Source organism: Lonchura striata, chromosome 8 (assembly GCF_046129695.1).
Source record: "Lonchura striata isolate bLonStr1 chromosome 8, bLonStr1.mat, whole genome shotgun sequence".
Classification (NCBI taxonomy): Eukaryota; Metazoa; Chordata; class Aves; order Passeriformes; family Estrildidae; genus Lonchura; species Lonchura striata.
The window spans coordinates 24,038,161-24,065,648 of record NC_134610.1 but is presented as its reverse complement, the minus strand read 5'-3'; the positions used below and the strand labels follow the sequence as shown (position 1 = coordinate 24,065,648).

Sequence of the window (27,488 nt, the reverse complement as noted above, 5' to 3'; positions counted from 1 at the left end):
GTCATAAATATGCACCCAAAGCTATGCTCCATGAAGGCCCCACAACAAACCCAGAGCATGACTCATGTTAAGCAAGGAATCTGAGGATCTGCTATGCTCTTATTAAACACATATTTTTGTAAAAAATATTCCACTTTTTAAAACATGTTGGTCTGTTCAGAGACAAGGCTGAAGCACCAGAGATACCAATGGTCTCCTCTCACAGTAGTGGGAAAAAACTCTTACAAGTGTCTAAGAGCCCAGGACAGCTGTGCTCACTCAGTCCCAGGATTTTTTTAGCTACGTCACACTTCTGCTTAAAAACTTTGTGAATTTAGAATAGTAACAAGACAACAGTTCTGTGGATGTGCAGGTAATACCAACAGGTGACTCACCCATGAGTATTTAACTCAATCTCATATTTTAGAGGTATAGGTAATGTCAGCGTGTTATCCAGCAACATGCTCCCATCTTCATTTTTACTACAAAAATGCAAAGAGAGAAAAATCTGTATTGAAGGCACCATCATAAGTTATATACTATTTCTGTAAAAAATACTAAGCAGACCTTTCAGCTTATTAAAATAAAAATATTTAATTGGTAAGAACATGCCAGGCATTAATGCCCCCCACATTTTTTACATGCAAAAACCTAGTTATTATTTAAATATCTATTACATATTTTTGATAGTTTTTCTTCCTCTATTTGATTTGCAGCCAATTTACTTCCTTGCAATCCTGCTTTGCTAAGCCTTTCCAGCTATCTGTTTTCCAAAGCTAGTACTATTTTTCATTAAGCAATTTTTATTAGCCTTTACCAGGTAGCATTAATGATGATGTTGAGGTCCTCTTCTGCTCTGGTTAGTGAGCTTGCATCCAAGAGGAAACTATAATCCAGCTGTAGAACAAATAAAATTTTCCTTATATTAATTGATAGTGTATCTTGACACAGTTTCAATGCAAATATTTTATTAAGCTCATTTAGAATTTCCTTGCCCTAAAAAATTCAGAACTAAAGAAATACTTGCTTTTTGTATCTTCTAGTCCCTTTCTATTGACCTAACACATATGTCCATGGCATTAGTCAGCTCACTTGTCTAGAAGCCAAGCACAATCAGTCAATGCACAATACAAAGTTCCTTAATGAATTATTCCAGGGAGTGTTTAAGCAATTCATTTAAAAGTAGTAGGAGACATACAGATTATCTTACATGGTAAATTAGTTGGGAATGAAGAAGAGACCCAGAGATTTTTTTTCCCAACTATGAAAATCCTCATAACATATTTAAGGTGTTTCTAAAGCTAGGCACTTCATTTACAGCTTACCTTTGAGTTGTGATCCACATATAAATAGCCAACACTGCACTCAAGTGTCACTGCATTAATTTCTTTATCTAATACTGCACAATGTATCTGTTTTTCTTCCTAAAATAAAGGACAAGTTACTAATGATTAAAATAAAAAAGGTGTTTTTTTTCAGACATTTCAAATAAAATGCACACACTAAAAATGGATGCTTTATATTTTCCTGAACCAGGTGTTTGTTATTTCACTGCTGCCAATATCCAGTACGCCCATGATCACTTTAAATAACAGATTATATTGATTATTGTATCAGTTACTTCATCTGCTTCTTGCTTTTACTGAACCTAAGGCACATGCACCAGGATCCAAACCCACTATGCTAAAAGCCAACTCACAAAGGTGCATCTGGGGGATTCTACATGGAGAACAGTAATTTTAAAAAGCAGAAATTGAGCACAATTACAATATTTTTATGAGCTTGTATATTTGGGAAAAAGATTCAATGAGATCTTTGTGATCACTAAAAACATGATCATCAGCCAAAAACAAAAGCTGCAACATCCTGCAAATATTTTTTTTTATCATTTATTTTAGTTGTTACCAAAAATATATAAGTCATCTGTATTGATTAAATTGCACTTGATTTAGGTAGCTAAGAACTTTAGATTTAGAAGTCTAAGAATTTAAAAATTGATGTTTTGGCAGCTTTTGATTAAGGGGCATAGGTTCAGTCTCTAAAGAAATTTAACAATTCATAAACATAATTTGAAAAACACCAGGCTGAAAAAGAAAAATATCAAAGGATTACTGTTTGAGATTTTCTTTTCCTTACCAATTCTAAAACTCGAATGTAATAAAGACCTTTAGGGATCTGAACATGGAGGAGAGTTTCATATGCATCATCTCCAACATTAAGCAGAGAAATGTTCAACAATAAAGTCTTCATACTTCCAACACCAAGGTACGTTTTCTTATCATGAGGCCTATAAAATTAATGATCATAATATAAATTGAAAGTAATTTTAGAAACAGCCTGTAGGCAAAGCTGCCCTTTGTGGTAGTTTCAGTTGGTTCTGACAAAGCTCAGCTGGAGGTGTAAGGGAAGGTTTTCCTCAGTTCTGTAACTAAGGCATGAGACCAGTTATTGATGGTCACCCCTTAAAGACTGATGTGGTTAGTGAGAGAGCAAGGAAATTGTCATCAGTCCAGCTGTGCTTCTGCCTTTACAAGCACCAGTCCTTTCCTTCACAGGCCAGAACAGCAATGTATCACTGCTACAGTACTTTCAGACATTACTTCAACATTCACTCTGCACCACAGATGTGGGATTGGAGAGGGGCATAGTGAACACACTTCTCTTATGATCTATGTAATGTTCTATAATCATGTTACAAGTACAGACACCCTGTCAGGGGCTAAAAGTAAACTTCAGCTTGACATTAAAGTTTAATTAAGACTCGTAGAAAGGGTGCCTAGAAATAGACATTTATCAGATATTCTGGCTTGAAACCAAAGCATTAGTCACTGAACACCTTTGGGAAAGAAGCTGGCACTTATAAAAGCAACAGAAGGCAAAAGCACTGCATAAGCAGATAGGTTCCAAGACAAAAGCAAATTAAAGAAAAACACAATGTTAACATTTTGGTAGCTTGTCAAGTTTAGGTTAAATTGGAACGTTGTTTTAGCACTTATATAGCCACCACTCACTCCTCTTACCCACGTTAAAGCTAAGCTCATTAACAATATGCTGTCACAAAGATGCCTCCCAGCTTAACACACAAGCACACAAAAGCACCAGGTGCACATCTGGGACTACAACAGAGCTGAACTACAGCTTTTCCCTGGTAATCGTATTTCATTCTTCATTAAAAAATGCATGATGCAGACTAGAAACTAACAGAGCAGGCTAAAATCTAAGCAATTTAAACAAAACATGATAGTGTATACATGAAGACTTGTTACTCAGTAAATAAAGCATTACATCCCTATTTGATTTCATTCTTTTAAAACCAAAGGTGTTTCTTCTTCAAGGATAATGAATGCATTCTGTCAAGACAAAATAAATTATCACCTCACAGCTATCTAGTTTTTAATCGAGATTTTAGGGGCACAGGGTAATTTAAGGTGATACTTCACACTTTATCAAGATATTTAGACTATTTATTTACACTGCAAATCTGCTACTGCCTATGACATTAGGCACCAGTAGCAGATTTGCAGTGTAAATGTCATGTATGCTGTAATCTGTTTTTCTTTCTTAGAGCTTGGAAGTGCTTACAAAACTGCATTTCTAATGTCACAAATAAAAATGCTGCACAACCATTCTTTCTGAAAAGTTTTTGAGTCTTTAACTAAAATAACCATCCAGCCTAAGAAAATGAAAGGGCTTAAGACTAATGCTACAGGCCACAAGTCAAAGTGGGCAGAAAGATACTCATCTTACTCTGAAATCTATGAAGATGACAAAGTTTTTGCTCAGGATCACACAGGTGTGATTAATCTGCATTACATGTCTGTCAGCATCTTTTGATGACATTTTAGGTTGTTCAACCTAGTATTTTGATTTAAGAAGAATCAACTTTAAAAGTGATGAATGATACAAGAAAATCCAAGTTACATGTAAAATACCTAAATAGCTGAGATTCACAACAGGTACGTGTCCTCTTTTTGCTCACCTGTATTTCTTACTTTGAAGCAGAACAGTCAATAAAGAAAAAGGTTGTGTTGATAAAATACAACTTAAAACAGTGAAGTGGCTCTTCTATTTAAGAGTATTATATCTTTAATTTTATACTCCTGATTGAGACTTCATACAGTGAAAGTACATTATATCCATAAAGAGCAGCAGGGAAAAACAATAGCTTGTCAATTTTAGAATTTTAGTTATGATGTCTGCATATTGAGTATGCATTGTGAAGTGTTATCTTATCCCAGTTATATATGAAGCGTAGAACACAAATTTATGTTTCTGTTAAGATGTATTTTATGAGCTGTAAAATCTTCTAATTATGCAATAACAGTTCTCCAATCATATAGATTTCTGTTACATTTCCTGAAGATTTATGATTTATAAATAGTCTTCAATTAAGCACAGCCTTACTTATTTTTTTTCAGGGAGTCCTGAGAATTTGCAAATTACTGTTATTTATATACAAAAGATTAAGGAATAATTTAAATAAAATCATATTAAATCTTGTCCAAAAAAAATGAAAGCTACATTCTACTTACTTTGGAAAAACAACTTTTCCAGAAACTCTCAAGTCAGCTGAACAATTTTCTTGGGAGCAAAATCTTGCAAAAATAAACTGTAAAAGCCAAATAAAAAGGCACTTCAGTGTCTTATGCTTCCAATAGTGAATAACAGTATTTCCAGAGAAAGTAACCCACCACCTAGTAACTAAGCACCAGGAAGTGTCCAATAGCTCTTACTGCTAGCATACAATTCTATCAGGCTATGATTTTTCCTTTTCCAAACACATTCTGCACATCCAGGATAACAGTGAGGCTTTCCAGACTCAGTCTGTCACAGTGAAACCTGTGGGTGTATGTTCAGACAATTTTTACAGCAGTACATCAGGAGTGCAGAACGTTTTAGAAGATCCAGAACTGATGTCTGTGCAGTCTCTCCTGTAATACAGCACATTAATTTTTGCAAGAGTTTAATTACACAGCCCTTACTTATCCTACTGTTAGAAAGGTTTGATGAGAGCAGAGACATCATGATTTGCAGGTGTCTGAGCCTTGGTTATCAGTGAGTTACAGGGCACATTTATGTCACTGTATTCAACATCACCCTCTTTCTTTCTTTCTCTAGAACTCTGAGGTTTCTGAAACAAAATTTGGAATGAAAATGAGAAATCAAAGCATGCCATTTAAAATAAGCTTTTACATATCTCAGGAGTTCTGATGGCCAACTGTACCTCAGCTACACAAACCAGAGAAAGTTGAGTTGGAAGGGACCCATCAGGATCACTGAGTCCAGCTCCTGGCCCTGCACAGGACATCCCCAAGAGTCACAGCCTGTGCCTGAGATCATTGTCCAAATACTTCTGGAACTCAGGCTTGGTGCTCTGACCACTTTTTTGGGAAGCTTATCATTGTGAAAAGTTAAAAATTCAGCACATTCTGACTTTCACTCAAGTCAAAGTCTCTTAATAAGTTCAGATTTTTTTGGAAGAAAGGTAAATTTCATAGTTACTAAAGGATAAAGAATATACTCTTTCTTTCCCCTCACAGACTTTGTATTTGGAAACCTGCAGTGCCTTTACAGAACTAATATTTCAGCAATATCAACACTTCAAGATTAGTACCATCATGATTTTATGTATTTAAAACAGAAATAATTTTAAAGTACAATTTTATATTGGAAAGTGACTCATATATTTTCATAGTGTAGTTGAATGGATATTTCAAAGAGTGAATTTCATATATGGGTTCTAAGATATATAGTACTATTTATGCTGGCAAGTTCTCTGCACATACCTTTTTAATTTTTATATCATAATACAGATTGTATACAAGTTCTGTAAAAAAAATTTAGCAAAAAATCAGGCTTTTTTTAGCATTATGGTTTATTAATTCATATCAAGACACAATCCTTAGGTGTAGGTCTGGAAAATGCATTCTTTCACAAGCTGTGACTCAGTGAAGCTTTTTATCTGGAGATTAAAACATGAATATTTACTCACTGCATTGGGAAAAAAGAGAACTGACACACTAACCTTGCTTTTTATAACATCTTTTTCTTTCCTGCGTTGAAGAACAGGCTGAAGAGGTGGAAATTCTTGAACATTTCTTTTCTGTAGGATATGATGCCCCAGCTGATAACTCGCTTCAACATGGACAGGAGTCAAGATATCCCTTACATCTTTCTATGAAAATTGGAAACCTAATGAGTTAATCATATAAGACAAAACATGTATGCTTATGTTTTAACGTTACAAGGTTGCCCAGAACTCACTAAAACAGTAAACTCACTAAAACTTAATGTAAACTAATTCCAGACATCTTTGTTGCTAAAGGAGGCAATCAGAAATGCATAAAGGCATAACAGATGCTCAATGACAGCACCAGCCATTTCAGAATGGATGATTCTTCCATGAGGAGAAATCTCACTGAATAGTGAGCTTACTTCTGTCAATAATCCTGCCTCACACACCTACGAAAGGCTGCACTGCCCAAGTAGGAAAATAGACAACGTTGGCTAAAATGAAGAAAGTTAACCAGTGGAATGAGGCCAGACAAACCCAATGGGTATTTACATATGAAATCAAAAGGAGTTCTCCCACAGTACAACTAAATCAAGTAGTGACTGCATTTTATTTTTCTGTCCCTTTATTTCCCATTCTGCATTAAAAAGATTGAACTACTCAATAAATGACTATTTTGTACATGAAGCCTTGCCTGTGTAGGAATGTTCAGATCATAGCCCAAACTACCTTCTTGTGAAAACTAAACAGCTTGAAGCATCAACAGTAACAAACCTGATTAAATTACTCCCTAAGTGTAGGGGGTAGACTGACACTGATTGTCCTTCCACATGGCCACTATTTTAATTCTTATTTGCAAGCTTGTGTTGGCCAAATCACATATTATCTAATTTGTAATAATTTTCCACAAGGTCTTCTCTGCATCTGCTTTATATAACTTCCATTATACTAATTAGCTATTAATTAGCCTTTACTCAAAATACATAAAATTTATATTGTCTCTTGCAAGGAGTGTACTTGACAGACATTCACACTTACTTAACTTCAGGAACTTCATACAAGTACAAAAACCTCAGTGGGTGGAAGGAGATGCTTATAACACTATTAATTAAGAATTGAAAAGAAAATTGAATTCTGTGGAGGAAAAAAAAACCCTAACGATGGATTATAGGAAGTGATGAGGCAAATCAATTCCTTCCTCCTACACAAATATCTGCTAATGCTGGTACAGCAATCTGTACAAGGTCAGCTGTCAATCACATCTCTCTTAGTTTACAAAATTATTAGAAAGTAAGTGGCAATTTGCCATTGCTCCTGCAAGCAACATTCACTTAGGTGCAACTATCAGTTGAGATGCATCTGGGAAATTTTCCAGTAGGTAACATAAGCTTTCCTTTCAGCCCTGAAGCTTTTATGATGAAGAACTGGCTTCTAATCATGTCACAAACAAAAAGTAAGGGAAACCAAGGAAGAAGAAAAATACTTTGAAGAATATTTCCCTGCAGGATTTTTTTGTAGCTGTAGAAAATAAAATTTATTTTCCAGCCTTTGTGCAAGATCAACTGCACAGTCACCTTGATGGATGTTTATTTCAAAAGGTCACAGAATTGCTACCTTGAGGATTTCAAAGAAAACACTAGGCAAACTAGTCCATTATTTTATTGACCTTATTGCCCCTTACATCTAAATATTATCTCTCTTCCCTCCTAGATAAGCTCTAACAGGAGAGAAGTCTATTTTTTGTGAGTTTAATAAAATGTGGTTCCTTTGTGTCCACTGATTTTTATTGTTTGTTGTGGTTTAGGACTTTCCAGTTTTTCCAAAATGTTTGGTTTGGAGGACAAGCTTCTAAAATTATGTGATGCAATTGTAAATAGAATAGGTTCTTTTGTAGCAGTCTGCTTTTCAAAGGAGAACAAATGATTTACAAAACAATACATACTGAAAACTAACTACATTACCCTCATAAATGCTGAATGATCTTTGCAGGCAGTAATATTGCTGTAAATCTTTACTTTTCCTGAGATTGTATCATATGTTCCATTGGAGGAAAAATAAAATCTTGCTTGTGTATCCTCTTTTCTGTTCACATCAACACTCAGATTATAAAGCAGCACTACAAAATAAAACCCAGGGAAAATAAAGGTTATAAAATATTTAAGTGTTGCAATCTTAATGAATTTATGGTAGAAATTACAATTTCTGAGTCACTTCCATAAGTATATTCTGCAACATCCATTTTAAAATGCTCTGCTTAAAAACTCTGACATAAATCCATACTAAGAAAAACTTCCAGTACCCTGAAAATTGATTGCTTCATGGCTGTTCCCTGATACATGCATTTATATCAGGGATAGTTTATCATGTTGTATTTATATTTTCTACCAAAAATCCATTTATAGAAAACCCACTTCAGTTAGTTAGAGGGCTGACAGTAACTTACAACAAACACTTAAGTCAATTAACACTGACAAATATTGTTTAACTTCACAGTTTTTTCTATGTAAGTAAGCATGAATTGCTATGATAACAAATTGTGAGCAAGTTTCAGAGCATAACAGATCTATTATTTCTAAAATTTTGCCAAGGGTTAGTTTATCTGCAATTTCTACTAGTACTTTTTTTAAATTAAGAAGTCTTATGTACAAATCCAGCAAGGGTGACCCAGTCTGATTGCTCAACTTTCAAAATGAATATGAGTTTCAAAAGATCTGATAAAGATCAAAAGACATACAACTTCACAGTTCATCACTGCATGTGTTCTCTGTAATACACTCCCAAAGGTTATTGTCTGTTCTCACACTGAAGAGTTGAGCAATTTGATTTTATATACCATGTACTTGCAGGGCTGTTTATAGTTTACAAATAGCACATGACAAATAGGCTAAAAGCACTCAGGCAATACAGTCAAATTTAGACAATAAGTGATATTAAATTAATTCACCATGAATAGATAAATACCACTTCTAGCAATACCAGTTTTTTGCCAAAAGCAAAATATGCATTATATAAAATACAGTACAAGATTTATTTTTCAGTAATTTTGGTGGGACTCCCTCTCTTTCACAAAATGCCCCACAATGGTAAGAGCAGCTGCTTGAGCTAGTTTGTGAAGGAATGTTTTTTCTCTATTGCTAAGTGGAAGGCAGCATCCTCCAGCAGTCCCATCTGGTTTGGTCCATGCCTGAGAAGATTGCTGTTAGAGGACATCTAAATATCACCCTTTTAATGCTTCTGTCTCTCCAAGTAACTCCAGGAGTTTTAGCAGGGATGTGCTGTTATTCCAAATTGAACAGAAGTGTAATGGCTTGATGTTAGAGGGTAATAATGATATAAAAAAGGTATCCATGTTTGCAGCTTTTCATTTTATACTGAAGTCAGATTAATGGTATATTAAATACCAGAAGCATTATTCTGTAAGTAGGTGCATTTGAAATGAATACGTATAGTGGATTATTTTTCCAGTAGCTTACCAATATAACCAGGTACCTCTCGTCCCCTATAGGTAAAGCATAACTTCAAATTCATACAGGTGGCAGGCTGCTCATTTTCCATGCAGTCCAAATTAGTTCGATTTATTGAATTAGAATGTTTTAAAGAAGCTTCAACAATTATCACTGGTTTTGTTCTAAGAATAGAAAAGAGTAACACGAATAATGTTCAGATAAAGCTTACAGAATCTGCAAAAACTAACCATCCCTGACAATCTATTTTTATATTTTAGAATTATAATTTTAAAGTTATCTGCATTTTTCAGATAGTTTCAAATAGTTGTACGCACATACTTTTTTACGTCAAAAAGTTACAAAACTATATTTTCGTTTTTTCAACATGTTTACTTAAATGTTTAATTTGTAGAGCCTTCTAGATTGAAGTTGAAGATATCAAGAATATAATGAGGTTAAATTAAACTGCTGAGACTTAATAAATTCCACTAAAAAATAGAGTTAAATTGTATAGTCTTCAGAAGTACTGAAACATGGCAATCTTACCTGAGCACCACAGCAGAATCAGAGAAAAATGCACCAACTGCTACATCTGCACAAAAAGAATGTATCAATAAGCATAATTTGTCAACAGGAATTACTTCCTAGGTACAAGCATTTTATAGCATATTCACCTTCTGGTGACTATTAAGACACCATTTGTCTTTTATTTAATAGAAGGGATATACGAGGATTCAAAGACAGTTCCTCAAACACTTGTGCACTGTCCATAAATGCTGCAAGCTAATTTGCTGGACTTCCAGATATTGGTAATGTGATGATTTGATTTCTATTCCGTATTTAAGTGGTTGATACTGAAGGACAACTCAGCTAAGTAGGAGATATTTGCCTTTTTCTTCATCCAGATATTCAACATTGCTATACATGCACATACATACTAGTTTTTATATAGATAATTGATTTGCTTATGTCTATTATATGTATGAAATTATACATAGAGAGAAATAGAGAAATATTTCTTTTATTCCAAACAAACTGAAACCTATTCATGCAAGAAGGGAATACAGACAATAGATATACCTCTCCAATGAGGCAGCAAAAGTGAATTGTCAGATGAGGATGTGACTGCCAGATTAGTAACCAACAGCTGACCTGTGAGCAGACTACTTGCAACCTGCCTTTTAGGCCAGCATTACAAATTAACTTGGATAGCATTTCTGTGGACAGAGCCAGAACACACAACATGGCAACTTTATGCTTTTACATCCTCAAGAGCAGGACAGACATACTTGACCTAAGACTTATCTGCAAAATGTCAAAATGTTTGGATGGTATGTATAAAGCAATTACTATATTCTTGGCACCAAGTTAGCACTGCTTTGTCATGGCCACAAGAATTCCACAATGGTCTTAGCTCAAAGCCATGAGCCCTAAGTGAGGTTAAAGTATTGTTCAATCAGATTGAGAGTCAAGGAGCCCATGACTCGTGTCGAAATGCAGACTCTGGGAAGGCCAGCAATATATTTAGGTTAGCACACTAGTCTGGACAACAAACATGCTTCCAGTGCCCAAAGCAGCTCATTGTGACATTTGTAGATGAGACATCTGCTTTAAAGATATAAATCACATTTCTCTTCCCCTTGTGCACTATGATCTCACTATTACATTGTTCTCAGTCCTTAAATAATAGTTAGATGACCGTGAAAACTGACTGCCTGGCCTCAGTGTTACCTCTTCTTTTTTCTTCCCAAAATACGAGACGTGACATGTCATCTCAGTAACAGATTCTGCTTCTGTTAAAAGTATCAAGCAACACAGTAGGGTTGTTCCCTATGAATTTTTGTTCTTTTAAAAATTAAAAATAAACAAAGTTAATTTACCTTGATAGCCATTGTCATCTACATCAATGCCACTTGATATGGATTGTCCAAACATGCTTAGAGAATTACTGACTTCTTGTCCTTGTATTCTCTGAGGAGAAAAATGTAAAAGAGAAAATTATTCTTGCAAAGCTCATCTCCGAGTTACAATTTCCATTGAAAAATGCTAGCAGAACAATCCTGCTGCTGAACTAAAATCCCATAAACCATTTTAAAGCTCCCAAAACAATTTTTTTCTCTCTTATAGGTTATATTATGACTGGAAATCACAGACCACATAAAAATTTTCTGAAGTCTTTTCATGTAATTCAGATGGTCAGACCGTTAAATAAAGGGAAAACCCTCTCAGATTTAAACTTGGGGTTTTTCTGGATTGGATATTTTGCATTGAAAAAACATACCTGTGAAAATGATGGTGTTATTCCATCTTTCCTGCCATTGTATATATAAATAGCCCCTTTTTGATCTTCTTCTTGTGGAGCCCCAATTGCCACATCTGTGGAAAAACAATTTGGCCATGATCATTGACTAGGAAATATGACCACTGAACAGTTGAAGAAATGCAAATCTTGGTGCTTGCAATGCCAGACCAGATTTACTTGCCTTAATTCAAAGGCAATGTTGAACACAGATATAAAGCAAACAGAAACAGTACAGACCAGCTCAGTGATTCTACCTTAATTACTGTGTGAAAAGCAACAATCAAATATTGCCATTTTGATAAAGACAAAGTTTATTTCTAGCAATGCTAATTTCAACTCTTAAGAGGTTAAAAGGTTATCATGAAAGAAGGCAAAATTGTCTTTAAAAAATGAGGAAAAAACAAGCCTTGTATTTCTCAAACAGTCATGATTTTCCTGCTCTTTCCACATGGATTAAGTCACTGAAACACAAGTACTCTTGTTACAGTGCCCAAAATGAACCATTTATTTTTCTGTGAAATGTCCATAACAGTTAATAATATGCTTGGAAAGGCATTTAACAAGGAAATGAAAGTAGCTGGTTGGTACAAAGGGATATGTTTCATGTCTAGATGACCTAATCCCAGAGGGGTGTGGCAACTCATAACAAACTGAATTAATGTACCTACTCACCAGTGCACCCTCAACAGCCCTTACAAAAAACTCCCATGGTTCAAATAGCCAGAGGTTGTTAACCAAACAGTGAAGGGAGGGATGGGGAGATTATTTACACCATCTTGAAAGTCCCTATTAATAACTGGGAACTTCCATTTACAAATAAGCAAAAACTGAATTATCTGCAAATCAGAAATACTTTATGCTGCACTGAACCAAAATCACAAGAAACACAAAGCCTTTGACTGTTTGGTTTTACAGAGCAATTCTTTGATTGAATTCACATTGACTGAATCCATATTGTGGTGACTAAGCCACAATAAAGCTCATCTCTCTACCGGTGAGATGAAATGGGGCAGTCAAGTTGTGCCTGTTAAAATTACACACACATTCTTGAGGTCAGATTCTACACCAACACACACACCATTATCTTTACAGGGCTGATACTGATGGTCTACATCATTGAAGAAGTTGGCTCTGCTCTGTTTTTTAATTAATACAGAAAATGCTTTGTATTACCCAATTTCTCTTTATATTTTGCTTCCAGCCTTTTTCTTACATTTTTTCCTATTGCCACCCTCCATATTACATCCACTTTTTATTTCAACATTACCACAGCAGTCTCTCAACATGAAGATTGTTTTCAAAATCCCCATGTATTTAGTATTTACTAGTGACAAAGAAGCAAATTTTGACTCAATTTTTTTATGATTGTTACATAATTGTCAAATTGTTCCCCAACCTTCATCTTAGATATTTAACACAGGATTAATGATTCCATTTGAGGTCCAGCACCAAAAGTTACAGATTATACTATCACTATGTTCATGCTCTTCATTAGACAGAAGCTAGTCCCTTGGTGTTAAATGGCAATGACTGTCAATGACTGTGAAGCAGCTGTATTTCAAGTCAGAGAAGAAAAGTCAAGTCCAAAACCAAAAGATTTCTCAGACTTCCATAATCATTCTGTTTGTCATGACATTCCACTGATCAGAGAGAATTAAACCCAACAGGTTTTCTTTGTATTCTTACCTTCAAAGCCATCATTATCTATGTCTCCTAGATTGGCTATGGACTCTCCAAACCTTGCTGCATATGAGTCACTCCCGCTGAGCTCTATGTTCAGCTCTACCATCTTTGCTTCCTGAAGGAAAACAGTCAATGGCACATTAATGGAATACTACTCAAAATGTTCAAAGTGCCTTAGATACCAATATATAACCCTACCAAACTCCTTGTAGAAGCAGGTATTTAGTGTAAGAATAGTAAAGTGATGACACTTTCACTTCTGAACCTTAGAAAGAATAAAAAGAAGCCTATTCTAATGCATGATCTGCCCAGTCATGTCGTTTGCAAAACTGAGGAGTACCAGTCTCTTTCCTAACTGGTACCAGTAACTGCATGCAAATTTTTCATTCCTTGTTTGCTTCTGAAGGGTTTGGTAAGTTGCTCTTCAGATGGCAGTTCAATAGGAAGCAGGAGTGGAGAAGAGTTTGGAAAGTGGCTGCAGTGGCAAGCTGTCACCACCTACAGCTCCTCGGAGAGGAACCCTGTCTCTCTGCAGTTCCAACCCTGGTGGGAGTAACTGTGCTACAGCCAACACTGCAGCCTTTGGGGGTGTGCTGTGCACTCCTGCTGGGGCAGTCATCACAGCTCTACTGCTGCTTTTTCCATATCTGGAAATATGGGGTAAGAAGAGAGGAAAACTATTCCTCCTAGCCCATTAAACCAGAACGGCTGTGTTACCGTGTGTTTTTAAGAGAAAATACTTACAGAACCTGAATTAATATAGACATAAACTCTTCCCTCTTCTCTGATGGTACTTTGCATTGGAGCACCAACTAGTAAGTCCGAGAAGCCATCTGAATTCAGGTCCACAGCACAAACTGCAGCTCCAAAGTAAGAACCAAGCTGTGTGCAGACAAGAAATCATCATTATTTTTGAAGTTTGATGAAGAAGCGCTAGGAGTTATAAGGTGCAGAAAAGTAATATGATAGATTTACCTTTTTACCTCTTAGTTCAAATAGAATATTTAGTTGCTCCCCATTGCTAAAAATATATGCCTAAAAGGAAAATACAAATGGAATTCAGCAAACTGTAATCTGAAACACTTCCCAGTGCTTTCTCTACAGCATGTGCTAAAGAATCAGCAAAACAACGCACAACATCACAAAGTACAGCTATCTCCTGCACCTACCTGCATCTTCCTTGGACATCATACCGCACATCAATGTTATCCCGAGTGCCTACCCTAATTCCTTATTCAGCTTTTCCCCCCCTGAGAAGTCATATCTGATACTTGTCTTTAATATATTAATCTAAATTGGAAGATCATGTGTTTTTGTGAGGTTATAGTCTTTAAGCCAATATTATAGACAATTCCTTACTTTACCAGTCTGCTCCTGCTGGGGAGCCCCTCCAATTACTTCTGTACTGGATGGTGATAGAAAATGTCCAGCTCCAACAGAATATCCTGCAAATCAGAAACGCACTACTCAATACTGGAAATGCTATGTAACAAAGAAAGAATGGGAGCACACCTTATAAAAACAGTCAACACCATAAATTATCATGAGTCTGACATTCAGACCTCATGCAAGTTAGCAGTGAAAACAATAGAAACTTACTCCAGACAGTAAGTTCCATCAAGCAGGAAAAAGTGTCAGAAACACTCATTTCTTCTCAAGAACTCAATTATATGCCATATTTCAAAAGACAACATAAATTGCAAACACCTTCCATTAATGCATATTCTGCAATTGTTCAGTAAGTCCCTACTATTAATACAAAGGAAAATTATCCAAGTACCGGAATGTGGAAATAATTGATTCAACTGTTACTCTTTGACTATTATAACTGGATTAAAGAAAAATTAAATGTAGTGCTACTTCTATGTGCACATACACACGCAGAGCACCATGGACACACGCATGAAAATGTCGGGAACAAATTGCAAAGCCTCATTATGCAATAAGAAAACATTACATCAGCTTTTGTAAATAAATCTACATCACAAAGCATTTCTGTACGTGGAGAGAGATCACAAACAGGACCACATTTTGGTGCAGACATCCAGACACAGAACTGCAAAACAAAGGCTAACACCTTAACTTGTAGCTACACAAGTCATCCTTACTCTTTCCAGAATACATTACAGCTCAGTTGAAACAGGGAAGACAGAGAACTTATTCCACTACTCTTGCATTTGCTGAATGACTGCCGAAGTTCACAGCACAGAGAGAAAAAAGAAAAATCATCTTGGACAGATGAGAACAAACTTTGAATCTTTCATCTGTGAAGGTAACTGCCTAGAATTCAAGTTCTCACTAAGTCACCTTTTTCTTTTCCTATTTCAAGCTAAAAGAGGTAACAGAGTAATTTATCATTTGAAGGTCAACACCTAGTTTTTATTTACTCAACAAAAGATTAAGGATGCACCTCAATTTACCTCCTCTGACACTTACTTTCTAGTTATTTTTTTTTACTAAAGTAAAAACACTGCTAATTCTTAAGGACTTCTAAAAAAAGTCAAGCATACACAAAAATTACAGTAATCACATAAAAACCTAATTTTTCTCTAATGGTATTAAAATATTTGGCAGGGGAAGGGGAAATCACAAAACTGACGCTTTGAATTTAAAGGCATAGAGAAATGAAATTTTATTTCCAACTTCATTGTTTTCTCCTTTTTATCATCACTACAGTTTTTCAGTTTTCTGAAATGTTACTTGCCCTTCTCAGATTTCTAAAAGAAACTGTCTTCTACTTTATGATTTGTTTAAGGCAGTTAAAGTGACTACGGTTACTTTTTCATCAGGGCCAGCTGATTTGAAAGACTGAATAACTTTTAAAATTCCTTTTATAGAAGCCAGCTACTACTCTCCAAGAGACTCTGAAGTAGTCAAGAAAATATTACCTACTATTATGTATTACAAACATCCAATTTCTTTCTTTCTTTCAGTTGTCTGGTATATGAACACCTTTGTTTCTTCCAACTTATGGAAAATGCTACAATACTACTGCACTTCCTATAGTCTCTAGTTTCTTCATTATTATTCTTTAACAGTTTAATGAAAGACATAAATAAAGATACCAATGTCTTGCTCCCTACCAGTGCAAGAGCAGAGTAAGTAGATAGTAGAGGAACAGAGTAAGTATTCACATGCTTGAATTACACTCTGGTCACAATACACTTCCACCACTTGGTAGGGATAATTTTATTCATTACTTAAGGGAGCAACAAGCTCAGATGTCTCAAAAAAATAATTTGGTAGTAGAATTAACAAGGAACAGATTTTTGTCTTCAATAATTACAAAGATGGGACAGATGCTGAGGGAGGGAAGGAAGATACCTTTAAATCCGTTCAACCATACTATGGGGTTTCAACCACATTATGAGGGAAAGGAGCAGAGGTTAAAGTAGCATGAAATTGCAAAATTCCTGGTTTATCACAGCTGCTACTGTAAAGACATACAGATGAGTTAATGGTGCCCTTCTTCACTTTCCTGTAGAAGGGCAAGTTCAGAAGACACATGGCTCTGCTGAGCCAACATGCACCAGATCACTAGAGTGAAACAAACTCCAGCTGATTTCAGGTTCTGGATGGTTTTTATCCATTTGCCTGGACCTGATTTCTGGCTGTCAATAATTTGACTCATTTATTACAGAAATTCTCATTCTTATACTCGTAGAATCAGAAATCTGGAATTAACTTTTTTTGTCTAGACAGGTACAGTATTTTTTTCTGCTGATTACTATAGGAAAGCTAGAGCTTTGCTTTCTTTGAAGCTCTTATTTTGTCCTGTGAAAGGTTAGAAGTTCTACTGGCTGACCCTAGGGATCTGGGTGTCTGATCCCCTTTTACCAGACAGTCTCTCTTCTGCTTGACTTTCCCACAGAGTCGCTGTGGCCTTTGCAGAACTGAATTCTGAAGTTTTAGTTCACTGTGTTTCACAATAGCTATTTCATAATGTGACAGCTTCCTATTGTCAGAGGAGTGGAATCAGAAACAGGAAATGTTTATCCACGTGAACCGGAGCTTTGAAAGGGAAAATGCCAAAACCAATGGTCACAAGCAAAAATATTCTTGCTTAGGAGTCCAGGAAGGACAGATGAGCTGTTCTCAGTGTAGTGAGAACATTGAAGCTGCTGTTGTTTTTTTAGCATAAACCTTTCCAAACTGTAGCACTAAATTCAGCTAGTTACTTGGCTATGGGTACATGAGTAGAACTTCACGGCTTTGGTTACAGACATGATGTTTGCCTTCTCAGTCAGATACCCAGACTAAGATATGTTTGGAATAAAGAAGAAAAAAGATAACCATCGGAGGAAAGTTTGTTTCTAAAGGTCACAGCATACGTCCCCTTATTGACAATACAATTAAGAATTGCTTGCTTGCAGCTTTCATGTAAAAATCTTTTCATATTCCTGTTATATGTGAAACCACTGTCCTTCCATGAAAAAAGAAATTCTTGGCAGCATTTCAAACTTGACTGAAATGAAAACCATTACTAATCAGAAGGATCCATACCCTTCTAAATCAAGAAATGGTTAAAAGTCAGTGGTGAGATGATAAGAATAGAAATTCACTGTTCGAGAAGTTTCCTCATAAAAAGAACAGAGGGGAAGCCTTATCACTATATAATATTTAACAAAATCAGAACACATCTTTAGAACTGTTGCTTCTGAGGTTAATAGTGAAAACAATGAAAAACACTGTGCACTCCCCCCAAGACCAGCTATTTAGCTTATATTTTAGTAAAGTGTTAAATGTTTTAAGTACCTAGATAACTGCCATATTTCACTTCGTTTTTTGAATCTGTGTAATAGTGGATTGTATTTGCAGTTGTATTGTATACAAAAACAGAACCAGTCCAATAGAATGATCCAGGGGCTCCCATTACAATTAAATCCTAAAAGAAAGTAAAAAAACACAGCCATGTTATTCACATTGAAATATTCACGAAAATAAGCAAAGTAAGTAAAATGGTCTTTAGATCTCCTGTGAATTCTATGAAATGCTACTGGAAATGCATCTGGCTCAGCACTGGGGTTTAATACTAAATGACAGAAAATATTCTCCAGACTTCATAAAAATACCATTATTAAAAGCTTTAAACTGTCACAAAAAACTACAGCAGGAATCAAGATATTCTCTTCTCAAAAGAGTTTTTTGGAAATTACATTTTAAGGGTGGAATGGAGATTAAATAATATAGAATATTACTCTGTAAAGCAAGACGGTAAGCAATATAAATGTTACATCAAATAGATTGAAGAGAATAATAAAATTTCACCCTCTGCTACAGCCATGGCCTTTTTCCAGATGAAAAATAAATTTGGATTTAGTAAGGTGTAAAAGTATTCTTGGGAATAAAAATTAAAGTCTTACTTGGGAATTATCATGCAAGTCCTAGCAAGATTCAATTAAAAATAAATTAAAGAGTTATTTTTCCCACCTACAATAAAATACAGCATTGATGTTTGCATTTGCATATCCACTTTTAGATATTATACATAAAAGTAAGTATATAAACAGAGACACTTGGTATTTTTAATACACACCTTAATGTAAAAACTAGACATTCCAGCTTGGCATGACCCATGGCTTTCTCCAAACTTTCGTGCATGATCTGGGAATGGGCAATAAATATTAAAAAGAATGAGAAGCACATAGTTCCAGCATTTTGTCACCAGGCTTTCAACAGAAGCTGAGACAACTTAGGAAAAAAAACAAAACAGCACATCCCCCAGAAAGTTGGTTTTCAGTTCTGTAAGAAAACTAAAAACACTGGTTTCCACTATGTAGTCTTTAGGTGCAATACAGTGTTGTAACAAACTCAAAACACTATGTATCACTTGATCACGCCTGCCTTTGAAATATTCTGACTTTAAAAGCTATACTTTCAAAATGGTTCTACAAACAAAACAGCCAAATAGCTTGAACACCACATGTGGATACTCTTCCACTCCATCCTTTGGGCATACTCTGACAGGCTTATGTATCTTGACTGAACTTGCCCTGTGCTCCACTGGTGCCATGAAGGGTTTGTGTTGTGGCAGTCTTAGATATACTGCTTTCATCCTAGCAATCCAACACAGTCCCAGCTGTGTTTTCCTGCAATTCTTTGCTGACTGCCTGCCATCAGGGTTCCCTTCATTCCATACATAGATTTGTACACTTAAAGTCTCCAAAGATAAAAAACATGATTTCACCACCCCTTGTAACAGTCTCCAAAGCCAGTAGTGGGACATTTGATAGCATTATTCTGTCTGCCCAGAAAGATAAGATTGTCAGCTGATCCTTGCATTGGCAAGGCACAGGGACATGAGATCATTTTCCTGGGTGGGTGGTAGATAAGAATGGGAAAGCACGAATGGAATAAATTGATAGATTCAAGTCTTGACTCTTACTGTGCTCCTGAAGTTCTCTGAGGAAGAACCCCTGAAGGTCTCATGCTACAGCAGCAGCCTTGGCAGAAGGCAAGGACAAGGCCATGCACTGTCAACCTTTGTATCAAAGGCTAAGGAGCAGATGGCAACAATCACTTGCAGGTATTTCTGCTGCTCTGCTGTGAGACTCTCTAGAGCAATGACAAGAATAAAGGAAGGAAAGATGTCCTCTACTGGCCTGGTTTTGAGGAGCACATATCCTTCAGCAATGCAGTTAGGGAAAAAACTACTCTGATGCCCTGTTACAATTATATTTCTTGCCTTTTGAAAGCAGGTTTTCTTTGAAGTGATAAACATCTTTGCATCACAAACTGGGCTCATATCATCAGCACTCACCCTCCAAACCTTTGGCTGCAGAACACCTACTCAGAACACATCACAAGCTTTTCATAAACTCTGCACCATTCAATTGTGTAGCTCACCCTTCCCTACAAAAGGACTCAAGCCTTTTGCTTACCTATATAGCATGGGCATATTCTTCTGCTCAGCTCAGTTCGAAAATCAGGAGGGATGGCAAAACAAATACCATGTGGCAGTTTGTGCTCATTTTTGACGTAAAACACATTTTTCCATCTATGTCCACAAGCCTGTGGATATAAAACAAACACAGCATTTGACACGGAAGTCTAAGAAAGCTGGCTGCAGTCTGACACACAGGCCCAGTGGTTAATACATACAATGATAGATCCGCCCTCCTTTGGTTGCCTCGACAAGCTGACACCCAGCCACTGATTATCCCGCTCCTCCAAACACGTCTTCCCACAGCGCTCGCCACTGGGATGGCCTAGGAGACAAAGACCAGTGCTCTGAACAGAGGGACAAGGTGAAGAACATCATGGTGGGTAAGAGGAGCACCCAAGAACTCTGCGGGGACAATTCAGCAATTTGGGTGTGGTGGATCTGACCTCTGTCTCACACAGGTCATGTAGGCTTTTTTACTTTCTTCTTGTGCAAAGAAGATTGTGGGTAGCTAAAGGGAATATACTGGTTCTGAACACGACAGGCCAGCAGTGAGGATGGACTTCTCCATCATTACTCAGATAGGAAGTGACATTATACTCAATTCTGGGGAAGGGCTGTCCCTGTAAGTGCTCTTCAGCCTAAATGTAAGAAACACAACTAATACCTGTGAGTGCCACCAAAAGTCTAGCCCAAAGTAAACATCTCTCCAACTATGTGTCTATTGGTAGCAGAACTTAAAACAATCTCTACTGCAAATAGCAATCAAATGAAGGTTGTGTAACTGCCACCACTACTGGAGATGGCAGATCATTACCTATGCGTGTCCTGCATGCTTCTTTCATTGTTGCAATTATTCACTAACAGATCTTAGTGGTAGTTCTTAATAGAGTTCTTTCTTAAAACTTTGAGAAAACACACTGAAATGTCTTCTAACTGTCCCACAGCCCAAAAGGCTACAGTATTGCCAAGATAGCAAACATTTTCTTTCTTCTAGAAAGTAGTAGAGATCCCCACAGTAAGGAGAAGCTACACATTTATTCTAAGTTATATAAAGGAAGTTTTTAATTTTTAAGATGTTTGTATGAATAAGCATTAATCAAATTGTTGAATCACTATTTTCTATGCATCAGCATGATAGTTTATGAAAAAAACTTCTTATAAAATAAGGAAACACACTAGGTCATTTGAACAAACTCTTTTGCATAATTTTAAAAACTTTCTCAGATTGAATACAGCTACAGGTGAGCACAAAATGTTTGAGGTTTAAGGGTCAGTTTAGTTACCCAGAAGAGGATGACAGTACAAACTAATGCTGATGGGGTATTTTTTGCATGGAAAAAAGCCCCATAAATCACACCCCACACCTTCTCACCCCTCGCCCCACCAAAAAGCCTGCAAAAATTAACCCACCAAACAAAACACCTGTGCTGAGAACAGAACTGGCATTTATTACTGTCCAGTGCATTAGAGAGTTTAAATGAATACATAGATTTTCCTATCAGCCAATATAAGAGAAGTGAACGTCCGTGTACTGAATATATACTGCTTTTCAGAAACAAGTGTGGAATTTAGTTTCAGAACTGAATTTTGGAGTAATGTAATGGAAAACTTCTCACTTCCTAAGGGAGACATTTCCATGGTTTACATGAATTATAGAGCATATTAATCTGATTGAAATCTCCCCAGAAAAGAAAACTCCAATTCACTCCAATAAGTAAGAATTAGTCCTCCTTTAAATTGCACAAGGCACTTCTGGTAAATCCCTTCTAGCAATGCATTCCATCCTCTTCTAACAATGACTTACCTGGGACTTGCTTGTATGTGGATTTGCAGGAAATGGAAGAAGTAGAGAAGACCAGGGCAAAAAATTTAGACCCCAAGAGACTGAGAGTTTTTATCAGTAAATCAAATAAAACCAGACAATGATGATGTGAGAGATGAGTAAGTTCAGCCTGTCTCAGTGTTTCCTTCCTGTGCCTCTTTCAGAGGTTTGTAACAAGAAAAAGCACCACCATTCCTCAACACTCATTGGACTGCATTCCCCTTTTCCTTTGCTCCAGTATATACTGATTCAGGATTATTCTGGCCCTCTGCTGACATGCTGCCTTATGTTTCCTCTCTTTTTCTGACTGGCAAGTATTCAACCACCTTGAAAGTACACACTTTTGTGGGAGAGAGAAGCAAGAACTTGACATCCAGACACACTGATGAGTCCCTGATCAGGGTATGACATTATAAAAGCTTTATCAAATGAGAAAATGCAGTATTATACACAAGCAACAGAGCAGCACTGCATAAGCTCAAGAGGACACGGCAGCTTGGTTGCCTCAGGGAAAAGGAGCACGTGCTTATCACAAAGTCACTGAGAAATAAGTAATTGCCCATGCCTGTGTACATTACACAGCTGGAAGATACACTTCTGCTATAATCCCCTCTGAACAGATCCACAGAAACAATGCAACCACAGAAAATATAGTCATAACTTATAAAGCCACTTCTGGGTTTGGCCTCAAGGATCACAATACAGATGTTTGAAATGTCATCTGAGAAACCAGTTGTATATAACTTGCTCCAGTGTTTTCCATGCCCAACAGCCTCTCATCACCCATTTTATCCTCCCATAACTCCTCTGGTCCTATTGCTAACTGATGAAAATGATGAAGTCTGCTGCAAAGGCAATAAGCTTTCTGACATCTCCTGCTCCTAGGTGTCAGGGCCTCAAAGTCTATTTTTACTCACCCAGGAAGTATTTTCTGTTTTCACAGACATGAAAATGACTTCAAATATCAGACATATTTCAAATGACTTCAACCTCAAACATTTTAAATGATACCTGTTTCCATCCTTGTGTAACAGACCTAGGTCCAGAAGATCCCATGTTCCTTGGAATAAATAGTATGGCTATTTGAAAGAGGTCACTTGCAATGTATGAGCAGTGCAAGCAACATTAAAAAGCCACACTACCAAAACTCAAAGTTACTGAAATCAAAGTTGAACAGACACAGCTCTGTCTTTGGGGAAAACCATTAACTGTTCACTTTTCCATTGTAACGATTCAGCTGGGGGAGCTAGAGGGCAATTTGTTCACAGGTTAATTGTAGCAGAGACTTAAAGGAAGGGAGCAAGACTGAAACAGCAGGCAGTTTTCTGGCCTTATGTAAAACAGTACACACTGAATTTACTGCATTCATTTGTGACTAAAACTAATATTTTCTTTAGACTTGATGGCAAATTGCACAAATTATTTCCTATATACTTTAACCAGTCAATCACCGTTTCAAATCAGACAGCAGTGCTATTGAAGAATTTCTGTAATATTTTATATGTCCAAAATTCAATAGGTCAAAACATAAGGAACTTTGTGTAAATTCCTCTGCATTAATCTGTGAGTACCCCTAACTGATGCGAGCAAGGATTTGACACTCAAGACGAGAAGATGGACACTTAGTGCTTCGACCTGAAGCACTGTATTTTGTACTTGTGCCTGAAGTTTGATTACAAGCCTCTGCATCTAACATAAGCCATTATTTAAAAATACTCCAAATACAAATTAATCTGCAGTCTAGAACACTTGACACCTTAAACAGAAGTACTAGTACTCAAAAAGAGACTGAAAACTCTTCTGTTCATCTATCAGAGAGAGATTTAAAAGTGCCAATGAGGGGCTAGGAAAACAGAGACTTGCTAGCATATCTCATTACTTTTTTCAGTTCTTAAACCGGCCCAGGGGCTGCAACATCTTGAAGAACAATAACATTCTTTAAAGTATGTCTGGATGAGTTATCCCAGATGCTGTGATGACTGCAGCATAAGACTGCTCCCAGCAGCTCTTTTACTACTGAAGAAGCAGATAGGAACTTGTGACACATAAAAAGACAACAGCAGTTTTGTGTGATCAGAGGCTTCCTAATTGTTCATGAATCCTTCATTAATTAGTTATGCCAGTTTCAAGGCTACTTTAGTGAAAAGGAGCGACAAAGTATTTTAACATATTTGTATCTCTAAGTAATTCACACCCATTTTTTACAGTGCCCCCACATTTGGAAAGCCACATCTATTGCCTGTTATCACCTATACTTTTTCATGACTTATAATTAGAAAGTTACCACCTCAAAGATGTTTTTACCAGAACAAAATGCGAGTTCAACTATTTAAGAGCAAGATAGCAACACTTATTTCTCATTGTGCCTGTTCAGCAGTGCAATATATTGCCACACATTTTTCTAAGGAAATTCCCTATTCTATGAGATCAGAACCCAAACTTGAATGAGTTAGATGAGAGTTAATTAAGTTCAGCTTTGTAATTCCAAGTTCCCCTGCATATTTCTCTGACCTCAGATACTATACCACTTCATTCACATCCCATGGACTACAGCTGCCTTTGGCTTCTTCATTGACCTCAATGACCTGTATTACAATACAGCACTTCTTTTCAGCTTCTATTTAACTTCAGAAATACTACAGGCAAACCTTAGTGATGCAAAGATGTCATCTAGCAGTAATGGAAACCTAGTTTGCAAAAATATCATGTGGTATAACTGTTGTTTTAAAAAGTATGTTGTGCAACCTGCAGCCTTTAATTCTGGGAATAGAGGCCATGTTAAGCTAAGCCTTTGGAACCACATAAACTTTTTCATATACCTGTTGCCTCATTTCAATTAGAATCCCTTACACTATTGAAGAAAATCCCATCATATTATTTCTTTAGAGATTTTGTTTCTCCATTGGCTAAATGAGCAAACTGAGAGCCACTGCAGATGTTTGTAGGTTTCAAAGAACCTGAAACTTTCAACCCTTCCTTTATTTCCCCCACACAGTAAAGGACTATTTTTATTGACTTTTAGCATATGTTACTTCACCATTTTAGTTGACCTCTTAGACTTTTTGCAAGCCTCCTCATAATAAACAGGCAGTCAGAAAAAAAAAAATCTCTTTGTTATGTTTAACTTTTAAACGGCTATAGTACCGGAATGAAATTAATCAACAAAACTCCGAAAAACTACTTGGCCTGGTATAAATTTAATTTCCATTCTTTCTAGCAACAACTGCTTGTCTATTTCTTATAGGACTACATAAAAAACACCACTGAAGTACCCTAGGTTTTGTAGACCAGTTACAAAATGAAACTCTTATATTGATTTGTAGCCAAAAAAAAAAAAAAAAAGAAAGGCTAGAACCTGTCAGTTCTAAGTATTATGCACAGACATGTAGAAAAATAATTGGTTTAGTATTTTTTTGGTTACAGAACGCTGAGCTCCACCCTGACAGCCACCAGTTCATGGTGTGCTACTGCTTTCAAATATTTTGATAGCCTTTTTCCCGCGCTGCTTCTTACTGGGCGATGTGCTCATAACGGATGGGATACTCTTGGTCGGAGGGTGACTGAGTACAAGTGGAGGAGGATTCTCTCATAGCACACAAATAGCGTGAACAGCACTGTATGCAAGTGGGACAGGAAGAGAAACCAAAGTAATTCACACGTGTTCATGGCAACCCAGTGCAAAGCCTTCCCCTTTTTAACAAGTATCAAACGCTTGAAAGTTGAGTAAGTGCAGCCAGTTACATCTCCTAAGTATAGAGACTGTGGAGATAGAGAGAAGTGAAGTTAAATGAATAACTGTTCACCTGAAACTCCAATAAATCTGCAAGCAGGGAGAACCTATCAGCAAGACAACTGTGGTTCAAAGTTACTTCAGGGTGACTTCTACAAAGAGAATGCTTTGCAGGAGAAAACAGGACTTAGGCACATACTTCCACCCTCCCATCCCTGCGCTTATTACAATCACCCGCTGCCCTGAAAGCTACACCAGCTCTTCTCCGCAGAGCAGGCTCAGACCGAAACTTTCATGGGGCTTTTGACTCGGAGGCTGAAAGGTGCGAAACGGCTGCAGGAACGGTATCTGTCACACCTAACTTCTCCAAATTAAGTTTTGGTGCCTGTTATCTCTCTTGATGCCGCCGCTGCAGTCCTTGGGCGATAGCGCTGATCTGGCCCTTGGGCGAGAAGCAGAGCGCTCCGCAGTTTAAGCCGGAAGGGCCCAGCACGCCCCGCACGGCAGCGGAGCGGAGCCGCGGTGCGCGCACGGCGGAGGGCACGGACCGTCCGGCCCCGGCCGCCGCCCACGTCCCGCCGCCGACTCACCCAGCTGGAGCTGCTCGCACCCTCCGCTGGAGTTCCCCCCGATCCGGCACCGGAATACGTCCCCGGGGCTGAGCACCGACTCGTTGGCGGGCCAGCTGGCCCGGGGCGCGCCCGCCACCAGCCTGCGGGGCAGAGACGGCAGCGTGAGGAGCCGTGGCCAGGACCAGGCGCGACGGGCCCCCGCGGGGGCGGCCGGGCCGGGGACTCACCATCGCTCCTCGCCGTGGCGGTGCAGGAGAACAGAGTACCCGAAGAAGGTCCCGTTGCTCCCGCGGAAGAGCAGCGCGTGCTGCGTGTCCAGGTTGTAGGGCCGCGCCGTCGGCAGGCACTGCCACAGCAGGAGCAGCGGGGCGGCCCAGCCCGCGGCGCCCCGCGCCCTCCCGCAGCTCCGCATGGCTCCGCCGGCCGGCAGCGCTCCGACGCCGGCTTCCCCCCTCTCCGCTCGGCGAGAGGGCAGCGCCGCGCCCCGCCCCGCCCTGCCCCGCCCTGGGGCGCCCTCTCCGCAGCGCGGGCTGGGGGTGTCCCCGCGGACGGGGCAGTCGCACGGCCCCGCCGCCGCCTCCTCCCGCGCGGTCGCAGCCCCTCTCCCTGCCCAGGCGGCGGGGGTCGGGTTTCTCTCCGCCCCGTCCGCGCCCACGGGGACGCTGCGGAAGGGACACGGCCCCCGCGTCCCCGGGCACTGCCCCCGTGGGACGCGGCTATCCAGGCACCGGCGGAGCAGAGAGGGCCGCGTCCCCATCTCTTCGCCTCGACACCCTTGCCCGGCCCAGCCCGCAAAGGGGGAAGGAGTTACTGGAAACTTATCCTAAAATCTCCCGCCGAGCAGCGGGCGGGCGGCTCAAGAGCAGAACCGTGTTCTGAGAAAGGAAGCGTGGAGAAGATTTGAGTTTTCTGTTTAGATTTAAGAAGAAACCCAGTACCCCTGTGTTGAAAGCCTTCCACGCAGTCGCTGTGCTGAGGGAGCCTTGCCTGCTGTCCCCCGGTGTGGGTATTTGGTTCCTGAAACCAGTGCCGCACAAGCAGGGCACTGGCCTACC

At 38.3% G+C, this 27,488-nt stretch overlaps 1 protein-coding gene across 1 annotated transcript in view; it reads right to left on the bottom strand.

Moving 5' to 3' along the window:
• ITGA4 (integrin subunit alpha 4) overlaps positions 1-26,860 on the bottom strand; it is a 33,984-nt gene extending 7,124 nt beyond the window's left edge. The window contains exons 1-21 of the mRNA XM_021531305.2: positions 26,661-26,860; positions 26,452-26,573; positions 20,525-20,631; positions 20,305-20,434; positions 18,960-19,027; positions 18,179-18,308; positions 14,783-14,868; positions 14,399-14,458; positions 14,168-14,305; positions 13,427-13,538; positions 11,720-11,814; positions 11,319-11,409; positions 9,985-10,030; positions 9,466-9,620; positions 7,954-8,108; positions 6,005-6,154; positions 4,512-4,588; positions 2,116-2,266; positions 1,305-1,403; positions 797-876; positions 375-461 (exon numbers count right to left, since the gene is read on the bottom strand). Of these exons, the coding sequence (XP_021386980.2) occupies positions 375-461; positions 797-876; positions 1,305-1,403; positions 2,116-2,266; positions 4,512-4,588; positions 6,005-6,154; positions 7,954-8,108; positions 9,466-9,620; positions 9,985-10,030; positions 11,319-11,409; positions 11,720-11,814; positions 13,427-13,538; positions 14,168-14,305; positions 14,399-14,458; positions 14,783-14,868; positions 18,179-18,308; positions 18,960-19,027; positions 20,305-20,434; positions 20,525-20,631; positions 26,452-26,573; positions 26,661-26,845 (2,324 nt within the window). The 5' untranslated portion in view covers positions 26,846-26,860. The remainder of the gene's footprint in view (positions 1-374; positions 462-796; positions 877-1,304; positions 1,404-2,115; positions 2,267-4,511; positions 4,589-6,004; positions 6,155-7,953; positions 8,109-9,465; positions 9,621-9,984; positions 10,031-11,318; positions 11,410-11,719; positions 11,815-13,426; positions 13,539-14,167; positions 14,306-14,398; positions 14,459-14,782; positions 14,869-18,178; positions 18,309-18,959; positions 19,028-20,304; positions 20,435-20,524; positions 20,632-26,451; positions 26,574-26,660) is intronic.
• Positions 26,861-27,488: the final 628 nt, after the last annotated feature.